The sequence below is a fragment of the Staurois parvus genome, unplaced genomic scaffold, assembly GCF_062004578.1.
Source record: "Staurois parvus isolate SC_StPar_1 unplaced genomic scaffold, SC_StPar_1.0 ptg000151l, whole genome shotgun sequence".
Lineage (NCBI taxonomy): Eukaryota > Metazoa > Chordata > Amphibia > Anura > Ranidae > Staurois > Staurois parvus.
In genome coordinates, this window is record NW_028317947.1 from 9,334,492 (window position 1) to 9,358,597 (window position 24,106).

The 24,106-nt window shown below is 40.8% G+C and overlaps 1 protein-coding gene across 1 annotated transcript; it reads right to left on the reverse strand.

Annotated features, from left to right (window-relative positions):
- Positions 1 to 298: 298 nt before the first annotated feature.
- LOC149464419 (ficolin-2-like) lies at positions 299 to 22,943 on the reverse strand. Its single transcript, XM_089674720.1, has 10 exons — positions 22,845 to 22,943; positions 21,639 to 21,752; positions 21,370 to 21,423; positions 20,165 to 20,215; positions 15,011 to 15,046; positions 14,885 to 14,920; positions 13,456 to 13,583; positions 10,686 to 10,815; positions 5,494 to 5,628; positions 299 to 880 (listed from the first exon to the last, which is right to left on the reverse strand). The coding sequence occupies exons 1-10, from the start codon at positions 22,912 to 22,914 to the stop codon at positions 630 to 632; spliced, it is 1,005 nt and encodes a 334-aa protein (XP_089530846.1). The 5' UTR covers positions 22,915 to 22,943; the 3' UTR covers positions 299 to 629.
- Between the last annotated feature and the right edge of the window lie 1,163 nt (positions 22,944 to 24,106).

A 24,106-nucleotide genomic window follows, 5' to 3' on the forward strand; every position in this document is an offset into this window, starting at 1 on the left:
GGACCGACTCTGTGAATATTCTGTCACCAACTGACCCCACGAATGCCCTTGCACCCCCCCCCCCCCACCCCGGAAATTGGCTGCTCAGTTTAAAATGCCCAGGCCTATTTTGTGTCCCAGTCCAGGCCTGCTGTCATTTGATAGGTCTCCATTGAAGATGTTACCTTATGAAAGTTTAGACGGTTGTAAAAACATTGCGCCAAATTCAAGTTCTAGAGAGAAGCATGAAAATGCCTGCAAACCACTCCCACAAAATCTGTCTGTGCCAGGCTTTATGAATTTCAGGGACAAAGCTCAATTACTTTTTCTAATAGATATTTGGAAATATTTTATTCATTTATTTTTTCCCAATATTTCCCAATAGATGGAATACAATCTCAAAAACAAATCAAACATATACGACAATGATTTTCCTTATGGACACTTTTATGCCATTTGTAAGGTCAACTATGAGACACTTCGAAGGACCATGGAACATGTGGTTTGCAACAAATTTGCATGATCACATTGGCAGTTGATTTCATCCAATCAGAAATTAAGACAGACACTTATTTGCATCAATCACATATATATGTATACTTTACTATCTTCACAGTTTATATGGTATATGGCTTTGCAATGCTATAGAATCAAATAGGTCTTATTTTCATTTCAGAATGCTTGTAGGAGATCCATTCTCCATTTGTTTTCCATTCAACACCCAATAAAGAGGAGTTTTCCTTTGGTAGTTTATATACTCCATTTAGATTAGCCTGATAGCAATTTGTAAACCACCAGCCCGCGTTAAAAGTCTTTGCACAGGTCTCTAAGCCCTGATTCTCCTCAGTGCTCTGGTCGTGGGTGCTGAAATATTGGTTATTGTGGGATTTCATGGCATCATCTGAGGGAGAAATAAACAGAACAATACTGAATATGTATCTCAGTAGCGTCCAAGGAGAAAACTACAAGTAAAACTTTTTTTTAGCTTTGGATAGAGTGGAGAACGATAAGAGAACATGACAGATCTTTATTGCTGTCTGTGTTGCCTTTAGGAAGATTCACTCTCCCTATTTGTAAAAAACAAAAAAAAAATAAAGATTGGGGTTGGCCCCAGAATAGGAATTGCAGGGAAATCTTCCAATGGGAATACTAGTGCTGCTGACAACCATGAATTCTCACACTTCGGAGAGATTTCCTTTCACTTCCTGTTTTGGCTATGGGACAGGAAGTGAAAGGAAATCTCCCCAATGGGACCCCCTTACAGGGGTTATAATCAGGGGCATATCTGCCATGAGGTAAACTTGGCATTTTTAAGGGGGGATGGCGACACCCCCCAGGATGAAGGGACCAATGGTGTCTCAGCAGTGCTCGGATGGGGGGTGGTCTCGCCAGTGGTCAGGTGGGGGACAGGCTCAGCAGTGCTTGGGCGGGGGACAGGCTCGGCAGTGCTTGGGCAGGGGGGAGGGCTCGTCAGGGCTCGAGCGAGGAGCAGGCTCGGCTAACTATCTTCTGTATCCTGTCCGTAGTCTCTGACCATATACTGTCCGCAGGCTACGACCATATCCTGTCCGCAGTCTCTGACCGTATCCTGTCCATAGGCTCTGACCGCATCCTGTCTTCAGTCTTTGACAGTATCCTTTCTGCAGTCTTCTGTATGCTGTCCGCAGTCTCTGACCGTATCCTGTCCGTAGTCTCTGACCATATACTGTCCGCAGGCTACGACCGTATCCTGTCCGCAGTCTCTGACCGTATCCTGTCCATAGGCTCTGACCGCATCCTGTCTTCAGTCTCTGACAGTATCCTTTCTGCAGTCTTCTGTATGCTATCCGCAGTCTCTAACCGTATCCTGTCCACAGTCTCTGACCATATCCTGTCCGCAGTCTTTGACTGTCTACTGTATACTGTCTGCAGTCTCTGACCGTATTCTGTCCACAGTCTCCTGTATCCTGTTCGCAGTCTCTGACCATATCCTGTCCGCAGTCTCTGACCGTATCCTGTCCGCAGTCTCTGACCGTATCCTGTCCGCAGTATTCAACCGTATCTTGTCCGCAGTCTGTGATCATCTCCTGTATCCTGTCCACAGTCTCTGACCGTATCCTGTCAGCAGTCTCCTGTATCCTGTCCTCAGTCTCTGACCATATCCTGTCCACAGTCTCTGACTGTATCCTGTATCTTCTCCACAGTCCCTGACCTTCTCCTGCAGTATGTCCGCAGTCTCTGAACCTCTCCTGTAGTATATCCAGTCCAATACAGCCACAGTTTGGGCTGGCTCATTTACCACATGAGCATAATCACCCCAATAGCACAAAATCTATCTATCTATCTATCTATCTATCTATCTAATCTACACCATTCTAGAGACTGTTACCAATAATATGGCTGTCACACCCATATGGAAGAAAAATATATTTATAAATATTTGAAAGGTGACTGGAGGACCATAATGGCAGAAGAGAGCCTTACAGTATATATATATATATATATATATATATATATATACACTGCATGTTGAAATACGTTTCTATTACAAAATATATGAAAAATATTTTTAAAAATACATTCCAAATATACAAAAGTCATTTTTACATATATTTGTAAATGCGTTCCAAAAATGCAGATTTGTATTTTTAAAGACACAGTATATTTGAAATGTATTTTTTAAAAAAAGTTTCATATATTTTGTGATAAAAACGCATTTCAACATGCAGTATATATATATATATATATATATATATATATATATTTATTGAAACATATTTTGGAATATATTGAATATGGCCAAAATTGTAGCATTTCAAATATATGGCAATATATTTAGGAAGAATATTTTAAAAATATATTTCAAACATATATTTCATCCATGTGGCAATGTCACTGATTTTCCTCCCATGAAGCTGGGTTAGTGCCTCGCCTGTCTTAAGGTTGCTGATATAAGGCTCTCTTCTGCTGTTATGGTCCTCCAGTCCCCTTTCAAGGACCCAGTTGTAAGAATTTACTACAACTGGAGCAGACAGAATATGGAGCAGCTGTGCATAGTAACCAATCAGTTTCTGACTTAAGCTTGGAAAATCAAAGCTAGAATCTGTTTTTTTACACTCGGATGCTCCAGATTCTGTCTGCTCCTCTCCAGAATGGGGGTTTGGGGGAGGTTGTGTTAGGGAGGCGTCTCAATCTGCTGCTTTGGGAGATATTAATAATTAGTGGAAGGCCTCTGCCATCATATAATAGTACCAAATTTTATCATCTACAAATGGAGCTTTTGAAGAATAAATATATTGTCACTGGTGATCAGAAACCAATTTAATTTCAAATAAAGTTATGTTACAGGACAAATATGTTTGATATACAGTATATGTACAGTTTGTTCAAAATAATAGCAGTGTGTTGAAAAAAGTGAATAAAGCTCAAAATCCTTCTAATAGCTTTTATTTCCATACACACAAATGCATTGGGAACACGACACATTCTATTCCAAATCAAAACATGAAGAAAAATATCAAATTTGTGTTGTTCCTCTAAAACAAATTGAAGAAAAGTGAATATTAGACTGTTCAAAAAAATAGCAGTGTTTGTATTCTTCTTTACAAACTCAAACATTCACTATATAAACTGAAAAATGTCTGAAGATTTTGCTTTCCTTTGAATCACTTAATGAATATTTGGTTGTAGTCGCACTGTTTCTGAGAACTGCTGTACATCTGTGTTGCATGGAGTCAACCACCTTCTGGCACCTGTGAACAGGTATTCCAGCCCAGGATGATTGGAATACATTCCACAGTTCTTCTCTATTTCTTGGTTTTGCCTCTCAGAAACTGCATTTTTGATGTCACCCCAAATGTTTTCTATTGGATTAAGATCCGGGGATTGGGCTGGCCACTCCATAACGTCAATCTTGTTGGTCTGGAACCAAGATGTTGCACGTTTCCTGGTGTGTTTGGGGTCGTTGTCTTGTTGGAACACCCATTTCAAGGGCATTTCCTCTTCAGCATAAGGCAGCATGACCTCTTCAAGTATTCTGATGTATTCAAACTGATCCATGATCCCTGGTATGCGATAAATAGGCCCAACACCGTAGTATGAGAAACATCCCCATACCATGATGCTTGCACCACCATGCTTCACTGTCTTCACAGTGTGCTGTGGCTTGAATTCAGTGTTTGGGGGTCGTCTGACAAACTGTCTCCGGCCACTAGACCCAAAAAGAACAATCTTACTTTCATCAGTCCACAAAATGTTGCGCCATTTCTCTTTAGGCCAGTCAATGTGCTCCTTAGCAAATTGTAACCTCTTCAGCACATGTCTTTTTTTCAACAGTGGGACTTTGCGGGGGCTTCTTGCAGATAGCTTGGCTTCACATAGGCGTCTTCTAATTGTAACAGTACTCACAGGTAACTTTAGACCTTCTTTGATCTTCCTGGAGCTGATTGTTGGCTGAGTCCTTGCCATTTTGGCTATTCTTCTATCCATTCGAATAGTAGTTTTTCACTTTTTTCCACGTCTTTCAGGTTTTGGTTGCCATTTTAAAGCATTTGCGATCATTTTAGCTGAGCAGTCTATCATTTTCTGCACTTCTTTATATGTTTTCCCCTCTCTAATCAACTTTTTAATCAAAGTACACTGTTCTTCTGAACAATGTCTGTAACGACCCATTTTCCTCAGAATTTCAGAGAGAAATGCACTGTAACCAGCATGTACAACATTTGCTGCCTTCCTTCCTTAAATAAGGGCAATAATTGCCACCTGTTTTTCAAAGAATGAATGACCTCACTAATAGAACTCCACACTGCTATTATTTTGAACATGCCCCTTTCAATTAGTGATTCAATTACACAGAATCAGCAGCATGCATGTCATGACTGTTGGGTCTGTTGGATTTCTATTACTCTACTACACCTGCTAGTAAATTATTTGCCATGTAGAAATATCATTTCTACCAAAAACAGTGATTGATCCGGTTAGTGATGTCTGACTGCTATTATTTTGAACACAACTGTATATATTTATTCAGCAATCTTACACATCACTATAAGGGGTTAATCTCATTTGCATTTTGTGCTGCCTGTGCAGTATATGGGAAATTAAGTTTCATCCTTATGTTGTTCTATGGTTAATTGTTTTTTATTATGTTGCCACTTTGTGATCATTTTTTCTATCACATGTCGTTTTCCGTATTTCCTTCCTCTTCTTGTGAGGTCATTTCCTTTTCCTTTGCGGGAGTTTCTCTAATCTTTCCTCCCTTACTAGACACACATTGGGGCAGGGAAAGACAATACTTCTTTTTTGCCTCCTTAAGCAGTTCTATATCAAGTCTGCAGCATCTTATTGTATTGCTTCGGTGTTTTGCATGCAAGACAATCATGGATTTGAAGTGTTTAGTGATTTCTACTATCTGATGAAGATTGTCTGGTGTTTCTGCTATATTAAAGCCAGGCATAGAGATCTCATTGAGGGATAGTCACTCACAACAATTGGAGTCATAATGTACAGTATTTATATATTCTTACAGGTACTTACATATATTTCCTTTCTCAAGGTTGCCTACCAATAATTTGTATTTCTCAGACTCTGATAAGACCTTGAAGGTTGAGTATTTGGCAAATAATTTTTTGGTGTAAAAGTCCTCCAGGTCAATTCGCAGTTCCCATTTTCCTATGAAAAGAAAAAGAAAATGTTTACTCTGATCTATTTACGCAATCTGGCTTCTTTACATGAACTACAGGCGTACCTCGGTTTACGAACGCCTCGGTTAATGTAATTTTCGGTTTACGAATGAAAATCCATTGAAAATAATGCCTCGGTTTACAAATTTTTTACAAATTTTTTAGCAATACGAAGTAAGTTTCCCTAGGATGCATTGTACCTGCGAGGTTTATGCAACTGTGCATGCTGGAGTCTGTGGGTAGCACGTGGCGTTGAGTGTGGAGGTGTTGGAGTGGTTTTTGCATTGAGTTATTGCTTGATTAATCCTGTCCCTGTACAGTATTTATGCCTTTCAAGTGCACTTTATAAAGAGTTTTGAACAGATAGAAGACTTTTTTTATCTCTTTTCTGACCTCCGGAACGGATTAATTGGTTTTCAATGCATTCCTATGGGAAACCGCGTTTCGGTTCACAAATTTTTTGCAATACAAAACGTCCCAGAGAACACATTAAATTCATAAACCGAGGTACACCTGTATATGTATTCTATATGAAGCATGAAGGACAAGCAGAGGACAAGTCTGTTGTATTACACAAATAAATGAATAGGGTGGCTATTTATGAAAAAATGTGCATAGCTATTCGCCCAGCAAAACTGCATGTACATGTACACTGTGCATGTTCTGTGTGATATAGTTAGATATTGTGAGAGCTAAATTGAATGTTCTTTGTGTATATTCTCTTCTGGTCGATTGTTCTCCTGCATCAACACAACATGCATATATACCGGTCAGCCATAACCACCCACCTAATAAAGAGTAGGTACCCCTTTTGCCACCAAAATAGCCCTGACCTGTTGAGGTATGGACTCCACTGGACCTCTAAAGGTTTGCTGTGGTATCTACCACCAAGCCATCAGTAGAAGATCCTTTAAGTCCTGTAAGTTGCATAGTGGCCCTCCATGGATAGGAATTGTTTTTCCCACACATCACACAGATGCTTGATGGACTGAGATCTGGAGAATTTGAAGGCCAAGTCAACACCTCAAACTCATTGTTGTGTTCCTCAAACCATTCTTGAACCATTTTTGCAGTGAGTCAGGTGCATTATCCTGCTGAAAGAGGCCACTGAGATCAGGAAATACTGTTGCCATGAAGGGGTGTACTTGGTCGCCAACAATGTTTAGCAAGGTGGTACCTGCCAAAGTAACATCCAGATGAATGGCAGGTCTCAAGGTTTCCTAGCAGAACATTTCCTAAAGCATTACACTGCCTCTGTCGGTTTGCCTTTTTCCTATACTACATCCTGGTAAGTGAGGCACATACACCCAGCCATCCACATGATGTAAAAGAAAATGTGATTAATCAGACCAGGCCTCATTCTTCCATTGCTCATGGTCCAGTTCTGATGCTCACATGCCCATTGTAGGTGCTTCTCGCTGTTGCCTAATGTATCCCATGACTGTCAGATGCCATTGTAACAAGATAATTAATGTTATTCACTTAACCTGTCAGTGGTCATGAAGTTATGGCTGATCGATGTATATGTCCTCTATCTCACATTAATGTCTAAAGAACTGTCACAGACTGAGAAGAAGCCAATGCAAAAGCAACAATTGCAATCAGTAAAGTGTGCATCTTTAGTACCGTCAGGAGACACAAGTCTTTGTCAGGCCATAGCACAGGTCCCCTAATGCATTTTGTTGTGATTCTGTTCTGCCCAAGCCCTGAAGAAGGGGGGAGGGTTTTTTTTCCCCAAAATGCATTGGTTGTATTTGATGCCCCTAACCAATAAATGTTTCAAAAAGTCCTTTAAGTGAGATGAACTTTTGTACCAGGCACTCCTCTGTACACATCCAATTTACTGTGTGACGAGCACTCACTTTATTACTAACAGAGAGGTAGCAGTCTATGTCCAGAACAGGGTCAATCCACGCCATATTTTCATCATAGATCTGTTTCTTTAAAGAAAAAAGCACCTTAGGCTATATCCATCAGAGCCCATTTTCACTTCCATCCGTCCAGTGCTATCATACACACATAAGCTAATTTCCATCTAGGGAAGGAAGGGCCATCTATGTAAGGATAGTAAAGGGATAGGATCTATGCAAGGTGCAGATGGGACAACCCATCTGGGGAAAAATGGCAGGCTTAGGTTGTGGTGGAATGTGCAAGAGTAATGTATGCTATCATAAGTGCATGTACATAGGGGCATTGATCATTGAGTATCTACTAATGGTAGGTATAATATACACCACACTGCTAAGAAGTCACAGTGTAAGAATTGTTTAAATGCTTGTGCCTGATAATGAGTAACAAGGCCATCTTCTAGAGTTGACCTATCCACAGACCACCCAGCAACAATACCTGGAGGGTGCGTGCCATACCCTCCATTGTTATAACATCTAAAGAATGAGTGAGGTCTGATAGTAGCTTGGTTTGCCTCTATGTGGCTCACTTTGGTACACATGAAAAGTGCCCAGGATCACTATTAAGAGCATAGAACTAAGGGTGAGGCAGAGACAGCTGTGGAGTCGCAGAGCAGACAGAGACATTGCTAGATAAAGACCGATAGACAGCAAAATTATGTAATGTCAGCACAGTGCCTATTGTGATGAAAAGTATTAACTTGGAACAGAGTCCAAAAATGAAGATTTGTGCACAGCTTAGAAAGTCCCTCGTGCTCCATTGACAGCATCCTCATTGATAACTCTGGGTTGCAGTTGAGATAGCCAACATTCAGGTTCTGCCATAATAAGGTTGCATGATACGGATCTTGTCATTCTCTGTTTGATAGGAGGTCTCTCATAGATGTCTATGGTGGTTTCTGACAAAAGGCAGCAGGGGAAAAATGAAGATGCTCAGGCCCCACTTGTACTGTAGGATCCTCCATGCTTTGCGCGTGGAATATAGTGATGGGTTGATACTTATCACTCAGCCCATGTGACCCCCCGCTTTCATGGTTTATTGTGATCAGTTACAGCACCAAATCATATAGTTGCAACGTACTTTATAACCTTTTATAAAGCTGGCCATACCCAGACTAAATGATGACCGAACACACACCATTCAACTGCCATTTTTCATGTGTATAGTGTCAACAGCGAAACAAATTGTTAGTAAGGACAACAGAAAAATCAGGATGTTGTACAAGGGAGGGGAAGCCATATTGGGAAGGTTCTCCATTTCTGCTGTGCTTAGGTCAGCTGAACCCAGAATCATAGGAAGATTGATCGGCTCAAGCATAGCAGAAAGCTTGTTTAAGCACCGACTGAACCTTTGGTCCATCTATGGCCAGGAAGAGATAGTGCACCTTCTCATGATAAGTAAATTTAATAACTGGGATCGTATAAAAACGCATACAGTATATACTCACAAAACAAGGTGAATTCATGCCCATAAAATACAGTGCTGTGAAAAAGTATTTGCCCCCTTCCTGATTTTTTTTTTCATATTTGTCACACTTAAATAATTCAGATCATCAAACATTATTTAATATTACACAAAGATAACCCAAGTAAATAGAAAATGCAGTTTTTAAATGCTGATTTCATTTAAGAAGGGAAAAAAGTTGTCCAAACCTGCCTGGCCATATGTGAAAAAGCAATTGCTCCCCCCCCCCCCCTTGCTAAATCACGCTACATCACAAAATCACAGTTTTTGGAAAGCTTAAATTTCACTTGCCACACCCAGGCCTGATTACAGCCAGAATCAAGCAATCACTTAAACAGAATCTGTCTGACAAAGTAAAGCACGCAAAAAGATCTAAAAAAGCTACACATCATGCCGCAATCTAAATAAATTCAGGAACAAATGAGAAACAAAGTAATTGACATGTATTAGTCTAGAAAGGGTTACAAAGCCATTTCTAAGGCTTTGGGACTCCAGAGGACCACGGTAAGAGCCATTATCTATAAAAGAGAAAACTTGGAACAGTGGTGAACCTTCCCAGGAGTGGTCAACCTACCAAACTTTCTCCAAGAGCACAACAATGACTCATCCAGGAGGTCATAAAAGAACATAGAACATTGAAAGAACTGCAGGCCTCCCTTGCCTCAGTTAAGGTCATGATTCAAAAATAAGAAAAAGACTGTGCAAAAATGACATCCATGGGAGATAACCAAGCCAAAGACAGCACTGACCAAAAAAGAATACTAAGGCTCATCTCACATTTGCCAAAAATAATCTTGATTATCCCAAAGACTTTTGTGCAAATATTCTGCGGACTGATGAGACAAAAGTTGAACTTTTTGGAAAGTGCACCTCCTGATACATCTGGCGTAAAACTAACATGACATTTCATAAAAAAGACATCATGCCAACAGTCAAACATGGTGGTGGTAGTGTGATGGTCTGGGGCTGCTTTGCTGCTTCAAGACCTGGACGACTTGCCATAATTGATGGAACCATGAATTCTACATTCTACCAAAAAAATCCTGAAGGAGAATGTCCGGCCATCAGTTAATGACCTCAAGCTCAAGTGCACTTGGGTTATGCAGCAGGACAATGATCCAAAACACACCAGCAAGTCCACCAAAATTAAGGTTTTGGAGTGGCCTAGTCAAAGTCCGGACTTAAATCCAATTGAGATGCTGTGGTATGAACTTAAACAGGCCGTTCATTTTGAAAACCCTGCAATGTGGCTGAATTGAAAATATTCTGCAAAGAAGAGTGAGCCAAAATTCCCCCACAGAGATGTGAAAGACTCATTGCCAGTTATGCAAATGCTTAACCGCAGTTGTTGCTGCTAAGGGTGGCACAACTAGTTATTAGGTTTAGGGGGCAATTACTTTTTCACATAGGTTCAGGCAGGTTTGGACAGCTTATTTCCCTTAATAAATTAAATCAACATCTAAAAACTGCATTTTCTATTTACTCGGGTTATCTTTGTATACTATTAAAATTTGTTTGATGATCTGAATCATTTAAGTGTGACAAATATGCAAAAAAAAAATCAGGAAGGGGCAAATATTTTTCACAGCACTGTATATCTCAGAACCGATCCAAATAGAATTTTGCCAGATCCAAGCCAAGAGATTTTATTATATATTGTATTTAGTGTATTACCTGATGATGTAAGCCAGTGAAGATTTTCGTTTCCCAACCAGAACTCTGTCAAAAGGCTGCCAAACCCAGTCTTATAGGATTTCCAGCCACGATAGAAATTTACGGATCCATCCCAACGTCTCTGGAAGACCTAGATTAAGAAGATACAATATCATTTTTTCTGGAGATTTTAAAATCAGTGAATATCAATGAGATAAACAAAGGAGATGTGTTCCTGACTGTGACACAAGAACCATGAATAGGTTAAAGCGTTGGTAAAGGTTCTTTTGTTTTATTAAAATAATAAACGTGGTATACATATCTATTCTGTGCAAAGGTGCAAAGAGTGGCCCCGAACCTCCTCTCCTGGAATTTCCCTACTTGTGCTCTCTGCTCCACCTCTTATGCCTGGCCCCCATAGGATGCCACTTGTTCCCAAGATGGGCTGTGTGAGTCTATTGACACACACAGCCCAGCTCGGCCCCACCCCCCTGCTCTCCCGTCACAGAATATGAATGATAAGAGGAAGAGAGGTGAGCGGGGCTGCTGGTGGGGACAACGCTGGATCGAGTGGTGTCAGGTAAGTGTTTGAGGTGAGGGGAATGGCAAAGATACATAAAGGTTTTGTACTTTAATGCAGAGAATGCATTAAGGTAAAACACCTTTTTGCCTTTACAACCATTTTAAGCCTGATGAAGGAAGTGCCATCTCTTGAAGGCTGGCAGTCAGTTTCTATGTAACAAGGTCTATTATACACTGGTGTAGCTATAGGGGTTGCAATTGCGATCTGGCCCCATGCTCCAGGGGTCTGTGCAGCCCCCCTTGTCACATTTAGTTCTACTGGATAAAAAGGGTGGTGGGGTCAGCATATAGAGGATCTGATGCCCTCCATTTTCCTCCAGCAGCCGCTGAAAGCCAGCTTCTCTACCTCTCGCCATCATTAAGTGGCTGCTGGAGAAAAATGGAGGGCATCAGTTCTTCTATATGCCCCCATCACCACCCCTCCTATCTAGGTTACTTATTTCCTGCTGCCTCCAGGCTCCCGTGTGCTTCACTGCCCTTGTCCCTTGTCCCCTACCAGCGTTTCCCCTTTCCCCTCTCCTGCCAACTGCTGTGGGGGATGTTTCAGGATAAAGGGTGGGGGAAGGAGACAGTCAATATGTAATTTACTAGCCCCTTCCTTTTCTGAATGGACAGAGCGAATGATCAGTACTGATTACTCCTGTGTCCATTCACAAACTGAAGCACAGTAAACTGGATGTCATGTTAGTTTTACGCCAGATGTAACTGAGCTGTGTCCTAAATTTCCTTTCTCTGTCTCAAAGGTGAAATATCAGAGGTCTATTTAGATATTTCACCAAAGTCCCCAATATGCTACTGTGCAGTTTATTTATCACACAATGCTCAAAAGTTTGCATACCCTGGCAGAAATTGGAAAATGTAGGCATTCATTTTGAAAATCTGACTGATTATGCAAAAAAATGGTTATTTCCCACATCTGTGGGTTTTTAAATTGCAATTAGTGTCTGTGTAAAAATAGTCAATGAGTTTGTTCATTTTTGTCACGTGGATGCACTGAATAGGCTAGATACTAAGCCATGGGGAGCAGAAAAAAACTGTCAAAAGACCTGTGTAACAAGGTAAATTAACTTTATAAAGATGGAAAAGGATATAAAAAGATATCCAAAGCCTTGATTATGCCAATCAGTACTGTTCAATCACTTATTAAGAAGTGGAAAATTTGGGGATCTCTTGATACCAAGCCAAGGTCATGTAGACCAAGAAAAATTGCAGCCAGAACTGCCAGAAGAATTGTTTGAGATACAAAGACAAATTCACAGGTAACATCAAGAGATATACAGGTTGCTCTGGAAAAAGACGGTGTGATTGTTTCAAGGATCACAATACGTCAATACTTGAACAAAAATGAGCTGCATGGTCGAACTGCCAGAAAGGAGTCTTTTCTGTGCTAATGCTACAAAAAAGTCTGGTTACAATATGCCCGACACTACAATCTGGAGTGACAAGACAAGACCAAAATAGAACTTCATGGTCACAACCATAAGAGCTATGTTTGGGAGAATACCATCCCCACTGTGAAGCATGGTGGTGGCTCACTGATGTTTTGTGGGTGTGTGAGCTCTATAGGCACAGGGAATCTTGTGAAAATTGATAACAAGACAAATGCACCATGTTATCAGAAAATACTGGCAGACAATTCCCATTCTTCTGCACGAAAGCTGCCCATGGGATGCTCTTGGACTTTCAGCACGACAATGGCCCTAAGCACAAGGCCACGTTGACCCTCCAGTGGTTACAGCAGAAACAGGTGAAGGTTCTGGAGTTTCCATCACAGTCTCCTGACCTAAATATCATTGAGCCACTTTGGGGAGATCTCATATGTGCGGTTCATGCATTACGACCAAAGATTTGGCATGACCTGGATGCATTTTGCCAAGATGAACGGGTATCTATACCACCTGCAAAGAACTCAGGGCCTCATAGACAACTATTACAAAAGACGCTAAAAGGGGGCAATACACAGTATTAAGAGCTAAGGGTATGCAGACTTTTGAACAGGGGGCATTTCATTTGGTTTTATGATTGTGCCATTCTGTTATGACCTACAGTTAAATATGAATCCCATAAGAAATAAAAAAAATGTGTTATACCTGCTCACTCATGATTTTTTTTAAAAATGGTACATACTGTATACAATTTTCCAGGGGTAATCAAACTTTTGAGCACAACTGTAAGTGCAACATAAACTACGTTCTTAGTGATGACTTACAATCCAGCCTCCTCCGTCAGTGTGCATATCACACAGCACTGTCAGGGGTGTCCGGCCGACAGGGAATATGGTGTACACGTCACTGAAGACTTCTCCCTTATCCAGCAGCTCCTTACAGTTTCTGGGAACTAAGACATAATAACAGGACAAAAAAAATAAATAAAAAATATATACAGTATATATATATATATATATATAAATATATACACACACATATATATATATATATATAAATATATACACACATATATATATATATATATATATATATATATATATATATATATAAAAAGACAGACAGACAGATTTACTGTATATTTTATAGTGCTGTTAATGAATTTTAAGCTATGAAGCAGAAATCTACCAACAATGTGTCCAATCTTGGACTCACAGGTAAAGGTTATCAATACTCCATACAAAGTAAACCAAAGAGTTCTGGTCCTTATATCCCTATGTCCTGGGAATGGCCATTGATTTGAATCCCTGCAGCCTATACACGGTTTTTGAGCAGCATATGTAAAGAGCTGCATAAATTGTCAGCACTATATAAATACCTGGAATAAATAAATACAAAAAAATACCTTGTATTGCCACCTCCCTTAGGTGGTACTAAACACTCGGCTCTGCCTTTTCACTAATTTACAATGGCACAGGAAATAAACTAAAGAACAATACTACTAACTTTTATCTGGATGCAATGCGGCCAATTTACTAGTTCAGTTAAGCCACGAGTGTCAAACTGGTGGCCCTCCAGCTGTTGCGAAACTACAAGTCCTATGAGGCATTGCAAGACTGACAGTTACAAGCATGACTCCCAAAGGCAAAGGCATGATGGGACTTGTAGTTTCGCAACAGCTGGAGGGACACTGGTTTGACACCCCTGAGTTAAGCTTTGAAAATGAAATCTAGAAGACAATTGATTGCTATGCACGGCTGCTCCAGATTCTTAGTATATTCCCCTTAATATGGGCAGCACAGTGGCTAAATGGTTAGCACTTCCGCCTGGCAGTACTAGGGTTGTTAGTTTAAATCCCAGCCACAGCACCACCTGCCTGGAGTTTTCATGTTCTCCCTGTGCCTGTGTGGGTTTCCTCCCACACTCCAAAGACAGATGGTAGGTTAATTGGATCCTGTCTAAATTGGCCCTAGTATGTGTATGAATGTAAGTTGGGGACCTTAGATTGGACACCCCTTGAGGGTTAGGGACTGATATGAATGTACAATATATATGTACATACATATATTGACAGTGCTATATAAGTACCTGAAATAAAAAATATATCTCTGGCCATGCCCCAGGCCCTCCATTCACACCCATGTTCAGATGAAGGCATGGCATTCCTCTACCAATAGGCTGCATTTCTTGCATACTAAAAGTGCCACGTGAAATTCAAACTTCTCTTTGGTTTATGAAAAAAAACAAACTCACCATAGGAGGTAGAAGGGCAGGCCTTTCCACTGATACCTGATAGTAAAGCAGAGGCTCTGTTAGTGCTCAGTCTACTAACAAAGCAATGCCCACACTGCAAATATATATATATATTAAAAAAATCACCTTTCTCGCCATTTGCTCCTCTGTCTCCTGTGTCACCTACAGCCAGAGCAGTTAGAGAAGAATATATATATTTACACACATGCACATCAGTTATTAAGAGCCATTATGTTGGCTACAAACATGGTCAAATAATGCTCAGCTTCTCGACATGTATGAACACAAGTCATTTCCAACAACGTGTTCTGGAGTCAATGCCATACTTATCTTCTTTACTGCTATGTTACTATAATACCATATGAGGCTAATCCTAATATTACTGATAAAACAGTCTGCCATGCCACTTTACTGGCTAAGTGGCTCCAGACTGGCCATATGAGACATTCAGGTTTCACCTTTCTGCTAACGGTGCCTAATGTACTCTGAGAGCTAAGTCTACAAGACTTAAAGGATAATTATCAATATTTTTGTTATAGTTTTGTACCCCATGGGACAAAACACATGTAGTACTTTGTCCCATGCTGAGAGGTGTTTCCTAACCCAGCTATGAGGTCCAAATTGCACTCCCCCCATCTGCCATGACCGATCGGTCAACAGCTAGGAAGGAGATGGCTGCTTCATAACAGCCACTGAGAGCACTCTCCAGAGTCAAGCAGTGGCAAGAGGAATGCAGATGCTGACATATCCAACTATCTGCCGCATTCCTTTTGCCACTGCTTGTCTTGAGCACAGAGCGAAGACTACTGCCATAATGAAGTGTCTGTCTCTTTCCTAGCTGTTGTCTTACCACCCATGGCAAGAGGAGTGGGGATGGATGCAGTTTGGACCTCATAGCTAGGGTTAGGAAGCACTTATCAGTACTTGTCAGGAATGGTGGTGGGACTCACCTGCCTTGTGGGCTGCAGTACCTGGGCTGGCCAGCGGGTGCTCTCAGCAACCAGAAGCTCACTCCTGCAATCAGCCATCACCTGAGGCTGATTGCAGGAGGTGTATTTAAGGAATGGCCAGACCTGCAGTCAGTGCCTTGTTGTTCTGTTTCACTTGGCCCCGGTATCCTGATCCTGCTTGCTTCTATCCTGATTCTACATGAAATCTGCCTGTACTGACCTCGGCTAGTCCTGACCACTCTCCCGCCTGCTCCTGGTACCTTGTTTGCCCGTTTGCTACCGATCCGGCTGCCCAACTACGTTTAGTGTTGTATGTATGGTTGTTTGTTGGAGGTTTGGTTTGTTGCACTGTGTTATGTTTTGCACTGCGTTTATGTATTGTTAGTCTTTAATAAATTGTATTGTTTATACTATACCGGAAGCCTGCGTTTCCCTGTGTCAGTCCACACATTTCTGGTCATACCCAGATTCCTGACAGTACTACATGTACTTTGTCCCTTGAGGGACAAAACTATAGAAATAAAATATATTAATCTTTGAAACCTTGTGGGATTAGGTCCCAAAATATATTAAGTGATTAGTTAAGCCCACAAGTGCTTTTTTTAACCATTACCATTCCTTTATTCTGGCTTTTGAAGTTTACAAATGCAACAATTTAGAAATTGGATGAAAGGTTTAGCACTGAGAAACACTTTTTGGAAGATAAATAATGCATTTTATATACAACTATATAGATCAGACCAAAATGAGGGACAAATGAGGAGGAATGAGGGACAAAGGGACTTTGTTTCAAAGCAGGGACAACCCCTCGAAATCAGGGACAGTTGGAAGGTATGCTGTTATCTCTCATTCCAGTAGTAAAGGCCAGTCTAATCAGGAGAGGACATCCAGCGTGGCTGGGGCAATATATATATATATACATATATATATATGCACACACAATAGCATTAGCCAGCTGACCCCGCTGGAAAAAAGTGTATTTGTATCCTGCATACTGCGGCCATGAGAACAGAACAGGTGAGTAGATCGTCTCACAGCACTGCGAGTGCCGTTTCTTTATTACTGACAGCCAGTATTACCAGCCTACCAAAGTGAAATTTACTGACACCCACAATTTACTGACAGCCAAGTTTTTACTGACACTTCCAAAAGTTACAAAATGACAGTTTTATGTGCAAATTTCAATATTTAAGCTACAAACAAGTACCATACGTGATTAGCAATATGATTTAAAGGCAAAAAACATATTTCTTATTTTTGGCATAGAAGGGGCGGTTAATATAATCCATCAGTTTTTTGTCACCTATGTTTGAGACTTCTCCATAATTTTTGTCCCCACACAGAGAGAGACTGCTTTTCGCCCCCAAAAAGAAACCGTCCCACATCACCCGCACAGAGAGAGAGAGGGACTGTTTCACATTTCTGAATATATATATATATATAAATGTAGAATATATTTGTAAACTTGGGAATTTATTTTCCCCTCAATGATGGGAAGTGGTCCAGGCCCTGAGGCAGGAAAACAAGCCCAAATCATAATGTTCCCTCCACCCTACCTCACTGTTGGGATGATGTTTTGATATTGGTAAGCTGTGCCTTTTTTGCCCCATACATAGTGCTGGGTATTCTTTCTGAACAATTCAACTTTTGTTTCATCAGTCAACAAAACTTTTTTTCCAGTAGCGTTGTGGTTTGCCAAGGAGCTCTTTTGCAAACTTCAGCAATGTTTTTATGGAGAGCAGAATGTTCCTCCATGGTGTTCTACCATGTACACCATGCGTGTTCAAAGATTTATGTATGGTAGGCTCATGAACAGGGATGTTTGCCAGTTCCAGTAATGTCTTCAAGCCTTTAGCTGTTACTTGAGGGTTCTTATTTACCTCATTGAGGGCTCTGCGTTGTGTCTCAGGAGTCATCTTGGCTGCGTGCCCACTTCTAGAAAGAGTAGCCACAGTATTAAACTGTCTTCATTTGTAGAAAATTGGTCTGTCAACTGATGGATGCCTAAACATTACGAGATTGCTTTGTATCCCTTTCTAGCCTTATGCAACTATTCTTGATCATATGTCTTCAGAGAGCTCCTTTTTGTGAGGCATGGTTCACATCAGCTGATACTTCTTATGAACAGTGAACTTAAATGTTTCAGTGTCTTTTATCAGTCTAATGCAGACCATAGATGGGTCGAAAATCGGCCGATTTTCGGATCATTAGTGGGTTAATTGTTCGGCCGTTTTTCGGTATTTTGGCAGATTTTTTTTATCGGTAAAGTTGGAAAAAGATCGGCCGATTTTGCAGATCGGCCGATTTTCGCGGCAATTATGGGCAAATCGGCCAATCTTTTTACCAATAAAAAATCTGCGCGTGAGGAGTGACCTGCAAGAGGAAGACAAAAAGAAGAAGAAGAGGATGAAGTAGAGGATGAAGAAGAGGATGAAGTAGAGGATGAAGAAGAGGATGAAGAAGAGGCTGAGGATGAAGAAGAGGCTGAAGAGGAAGAAGAAGAAGAAGAGGATGAAGAAGAAGAGGATGAAGAAGAAGAGGATGAAGAAGAAGAGGATGAAGAAGAAGAGGATGAAGAAGAAGAGGAAGAAGAAGAAGAGGAAGAAGAAGAAGAGGATGAAGAAGAAGAAGAATTCCAGTCCGGCAAAAAGTGTTCCTGCAGAGAGCTCTGCTATTTCTTTGACAGTGCTTTGACATTTATAGCGGCTGCAACAATGTATCTATTTGTTTCCGAATAAAAACATCTGTATCCAAAATGGATACAAATAGATACATTGTTGCAGCTGCTATAAATGTCAAAGCACTGTCAAAGAAATAGCGGAGCTCTCTGCAGGGATACTTTTTGCCGGCTGTAGACGGGATGAAAATCGGCCGAGTTTTTTTTTTTACCATTCCTGGTAACGTCGTCCGCTTGAACGACCGATTTTTCATTTTTTTTTAAGAAAAATCATCCGCTTTTCTCCCCATCTATGGCCTGCATTAGTAGCCCTATACCACACCTCCAAACTCATTTCATTAATTAGACTACAGGTGTGCAAACTTACTCCAGTTAGCTTTTGTTGAAGTAATTATTCTATGGGTTTTCTTACTTTTTCCTCCAGCACTGTGAATGTTTCATGGGTGTGTTAAATAAAGACACAAGAATTAGAATTGTTTGTGTGTTATCGGCTTAACTGCTTCCCGATCACCCTATAGCAGAAATAGTGCTACAAGGCGGCACGGGTGTGCAAAATCACGATGATTACTCGCCAATGATTACTAAGGATCTCCGACGGGGAGGAGAACTGTTTTGTTTGCTAACAGTTCTCCCTGTCAGCTCGGGCACACTGCTCTGGATGGCTGTTCACAGCACAGCCATCCAGAGCAGTGTGATTACAGTGAAGCACACAGACACCGCCCCCTAGTAAAACACTCCCTGCCTCCATGTTAACGCCTTCCTGCCCAGTGCCATTAATACAGTGTCAGTGCTTTTTTTAGCACTGATCACTGTACTGGGGTTAGTGACACCAAGTCAGTTCCCCCCAGTGTCAGAATGTCCGCCGCAGTCCCGCTATAAGTCGCTGATCACCGCCATTACTAGTAAAAATTTTAACAATTTAAAAATCCCAGTATATATATTGCCATCTGTAAATGTTATAACTTTCACGTAAACCAGTTAATTTATACATATTGGATTTTCTTTTAGCAAACACATGTCGCAAAATACATTTTGGCCTAAAGTTATGACGAAATTTGATTTTTTTAATTTTTTCACTGGATATGCTTTATAGAAAAAAGTTAAAAATATTGTTTGTTTCTCAAAATTGTTGTCTTTTTATTTTTTATAGCGCAAAAAATAAAAAACGCACAGGTGATCAAATACCACTGAAAGAAAGCTCAATTTGTAGAAAAAAAGGACGTAAATTTAATTTGGGTGCAGTGTTGCATGACTGCACAATTGTCAGTTAAAGTAATGCAGCGCTGTAACGCAAAAAATGGCCTGGTCAGGAAGGGGGGGAAATCCTCTGGAGGGCAAGTGGTTAAGCACATTGTGTTTGTCTATTGTGATGCAGATGAGGATCAGATTACATATTATGGCAAACTAATTCAGAAAACCAGTTAATGCCAAGAGGTTCACATACATTTTCTTGCGACTATATTTATATACAGAGGTTTGCAATTTAAAATGTAATTGTAAGTGTGTGCTTTTTTTAACCAGATTATCCTTTAAATGCCATTTGCATTCAGTCTCTTTATTATACCTTTAACATCCAGGACATCAAAATCACACAAACAACTGGAAATATCTCGCAATTATCTAGTCAGATATTTTATAGCCATCATTCCCTACCTTTTAGCCCTGGTGGCCCAGTCACGGATTTTGCTTGAGGTCCACGCACCCCTAAAATCCATAACAGATGTCATTACAAATATGCATTTTATGTGTATCTCCAGATCATTTATACTGACTATGACGGGAGTCACTTTGGGTGGGGGGGCCCATGGAACACAGCTCACTTTGGAGAGGTGGGGGACCCCTGTCTCAGCTCCCCATATCCCTCTTATGTGTAAGTCACCCTGTGCCTGTTAGGGGTACAGGGTGATCTGTCCTAATATTGGGGTGGGGGGTTGTTGATTGTTTAATGCCATGTGGTTGCATCCCATTGTTCTATTGTGTGTCTTGCTTGGGAGCAAACTATTATGGGATGTATGTGTTTGTGTATTGGCTTGGTGGGGGGTGTTTCCAGCAGCCCTCCCTCCTGATGGGACTGTCTGTTGGTGTGTCTCTTGTTACTAAATGTAGATTGCCCGCCCTGTGTCATTATGCAGGGAGGGGGGTTGTTCCCTTGAATGTATATATCTTGTATCTGTGTTAAAATAAAATAGTCTGTTTCCTGGTTTTCTTCAAGATTGGTGTCGTCTAGTCTTGTAGGGTCTGCTGCGGTGTCTGTGGTCGGTGTTCGGACAGGGAAGCGGTATCCTAACGGAAATACTCAGCGCAGGCTGGGACGGTTCCCTTACACTGACATATCCCACCCAGGTTATTACATTTGTGTTGGTGACTTTATTAAATGCACTCAACAACCATGTAGAGTGACTATTTATTGAACTGACCTAGCCTGTGCCAGCAAAGGAAGCAGCAGCACCCCTGAAGCATAGGTACTATGTGTCTCATTACGACTACAGCTAACAGAGTGAATTAAGAGGCTCACACATGGTCCACTAGTTGCCAGCTTTTACTAAGACAGTATATGAATTGTATGTGAAATAATTGTGCCACAGTGCTGTATCATCTCTCTCACCAGCCATATATATATAATTTCAGTCTATGACCATGATCATGCCTTAGTCATGTCATCACATCGACACTTTTAATATTGATTACTATATAAGTGGACCCAAAACATGTTGAAATGGACGTGGACCCAGATTTTGCTGTTCACATCATGCAATCATTGTCATGTCATTTTCTATGCTGTACTAAAAGCTGCATGACAGCTGTGGACTCATGGGTTCCTTCAATCATCTGCACCATTTACCAGTCATGTAACCCACCTTTCTGTCCAACTGGTCCAACTTTTCCAGGCTCCCCAGGCTCTCCCCGTTGTCCTATAACAACATCAAAGACTAGATATTTTGAAAGTAAGCATAAAATGGAAGAGAAATGTAATATTTACAGGAGTTTGAAACATGCCCATAGAATGGTGAGAGCGTGCACTTGACTTGATCTGGAGACAAAGGATCTCCCAGGTTCTCCCAGGGCTTAATTCTGTTTTATAGGTGACAATCAATCCAACACATGAATCTTGAATGTTCTCACTCACCCTTTTCTCCTGGTGTACCAGTCTCTCCTTTTTGTCCTGGCAGCCCAGGGATGCCAGGATACCCTGAGAGGAAGGTCATCGGTATGGCACTGCTCACATTTTCAAGCTTTAAGTCTTCATGCAAAAACCGAAAAAGGAAAAGGCTTTTTTGGTACTGGAACAAGTATAATGTAAAACATCTATCAACAATTATACTATATTGGATAACTGATGCTGTGAGACACACAGAGGCTTAGCACTGGGGACCAGCTGCATCATGCCATGCAAGCCAACACTGGGAAACCACATCTCCAATGCCATTGTCCGCAGGACCTCTCAGGGATTCGATTTATTAGTGGTGGGTAGGGTTGTATTAACATTCTACAGAGCAGGGATAGGCAACCCTTGGCACCTCTAGCTGTCTTGAAAAAGCAAATCACATCATACCTGTGAGAGGTTTGCAGGGCACGATGGACTGACGAAGGTTGTGAGGAACCAGTTACTCTTTATTTTATGTAAGTTACATGGGGAACAATGAACCAAATCAACATAACTAAAGGGCAAAAACATTAACTTTTTTCCATTTTATGTAAACTTCTTGTGCAAACTCAAGGCAAATGATGTGTAGGTACATTTATTCTACAGCTTTTTTCTTTTCTATTCTATTTCTATTCTAGTTTCTTTTCAAGGATACCAAATTTTTTTGCATTTTACACAGACATAGTGGCTATAATAGGAGAGACATCCATATTCTTACTCACCCTGTTGGGAATTTCCTGGGATAATGACCCCAGGAGGAATCCCTGCTAACCAACATTTCTATAGACCAATATATATATATATATATATATATATATATTACATGTCACTAATGAGAACTAGACTCTACAGTATGTGGTGATCCTACCTGGTCATGGAATGGTCACATCACTTAGAATGAATCCTACCTGGACATGGGATGGTCGCATCACTTAGACTGGATCCTACCTGAACATGGGATGGTCGCATCACTTAGACTGAATCCTACCTGAACATGGGATGGTCGCATCACTTAGACTGAATCCTACCTGGACATGGGATGGTCGCATCACTTAGACTGGATCCTACCTGGACATGGGATGGTCGCATCACTTAGACTGGATCCTACCTGGACATGGGATGGTCGTATCACTTAGACTGAATCCTACCTGGACATGGGATGGTCGTATCACTTAGACTGAATCCTACCTGGACATGGGATGGTCGCATCACTTAGATTGATCACCAGGGAGAATAGTGCAAGTCCCCAAGTTCTCATTGCGGTGACTGAATATCCTCGTCTCCTCTCTGGCCCCATCCTTGTCTTCCTATACTGTTTGTTAAGGGTGATATATCATATCACCTCCTCCTGTTCCCATTTCCTGCAACTCCCCTTACTCAGCCACTTTTTATGTCATTAAAATGACTTGGAAGCTTTAGAAATCCAGAAAATAGGAACTAACACAGAAAACAGAGATTTTCCTTACAAACAAAAACATGTAAATGTGGTAAGGATCAGGTCTACAAGGAATCATCCTGGGGTAAACCTGACGAGTGAGCTTGTGGCAAGGAACCTACTATTGTTATCCCATTCTGGCATGATTGGATGTTGTATTCTATATGCGATATAGAATAAAAAAGTAGGATTTAAATAAGAGATTAAGAAGAAACAGCAAAACTGGGCCCTGTGCTTAAAGTTATGGCACAGGCAAAGTAAAAAACACAAAAATCAGCACAAGGGACAGTCTGACTTAGAGTTAGTAGGATGTGTCCCTTGTGCTGATTACACATTTTTTTTTAGCTCAAATCCTCCTCTGTCTGCAGAACCCCTAACCTCTGTCTGGTCAGTGCTGATTGGCCCTGTGCTGATCACATGCACTCTCCTAAGAAAAAAACAAAACCTCTCTATCAATACACACCAAACTGAGCATGTGCAGATTGACTCCACAATACATGTCTTATCAGGAGATAAGAGGGGGATGCTGGAACAAGGGGAGGATCAGAGAGGTCAGGATCAAACAGTTTTTTTTACGCAATGCAGAAGATTAACCCCCTCGATTGCACAGTGAGTATAACAAGCATGTTTTACTGTATATACAGACTGATTTTACTGCTGTGGGTTTAGAAACACTTTAAGGAAACTAACTATATATAGTACATTCTCAATTCACAGTAATACAAATATTAACCTTGACTATGCAGTGTATTATATTTTCGTACAAGTATACCAACACTATTACCATTTCTGTCATTCTGTTTATTATGGGATCTGCGTATCCACGTTGTTCTATTTATGTGTAATCCTGCTGTTGCCGTAATGTCATTGTGGATTATGTAAGTACTATTCCATTTTCTCTATTATCTTGACAATAAAAGTTGTTTGGATTAAAAAAAAGTATAACAGCACACCGGACACAAGGTGCACAAGCTCCAACTCCCCTGTGTCACGGAGCATCCAACGGGCTGAATTC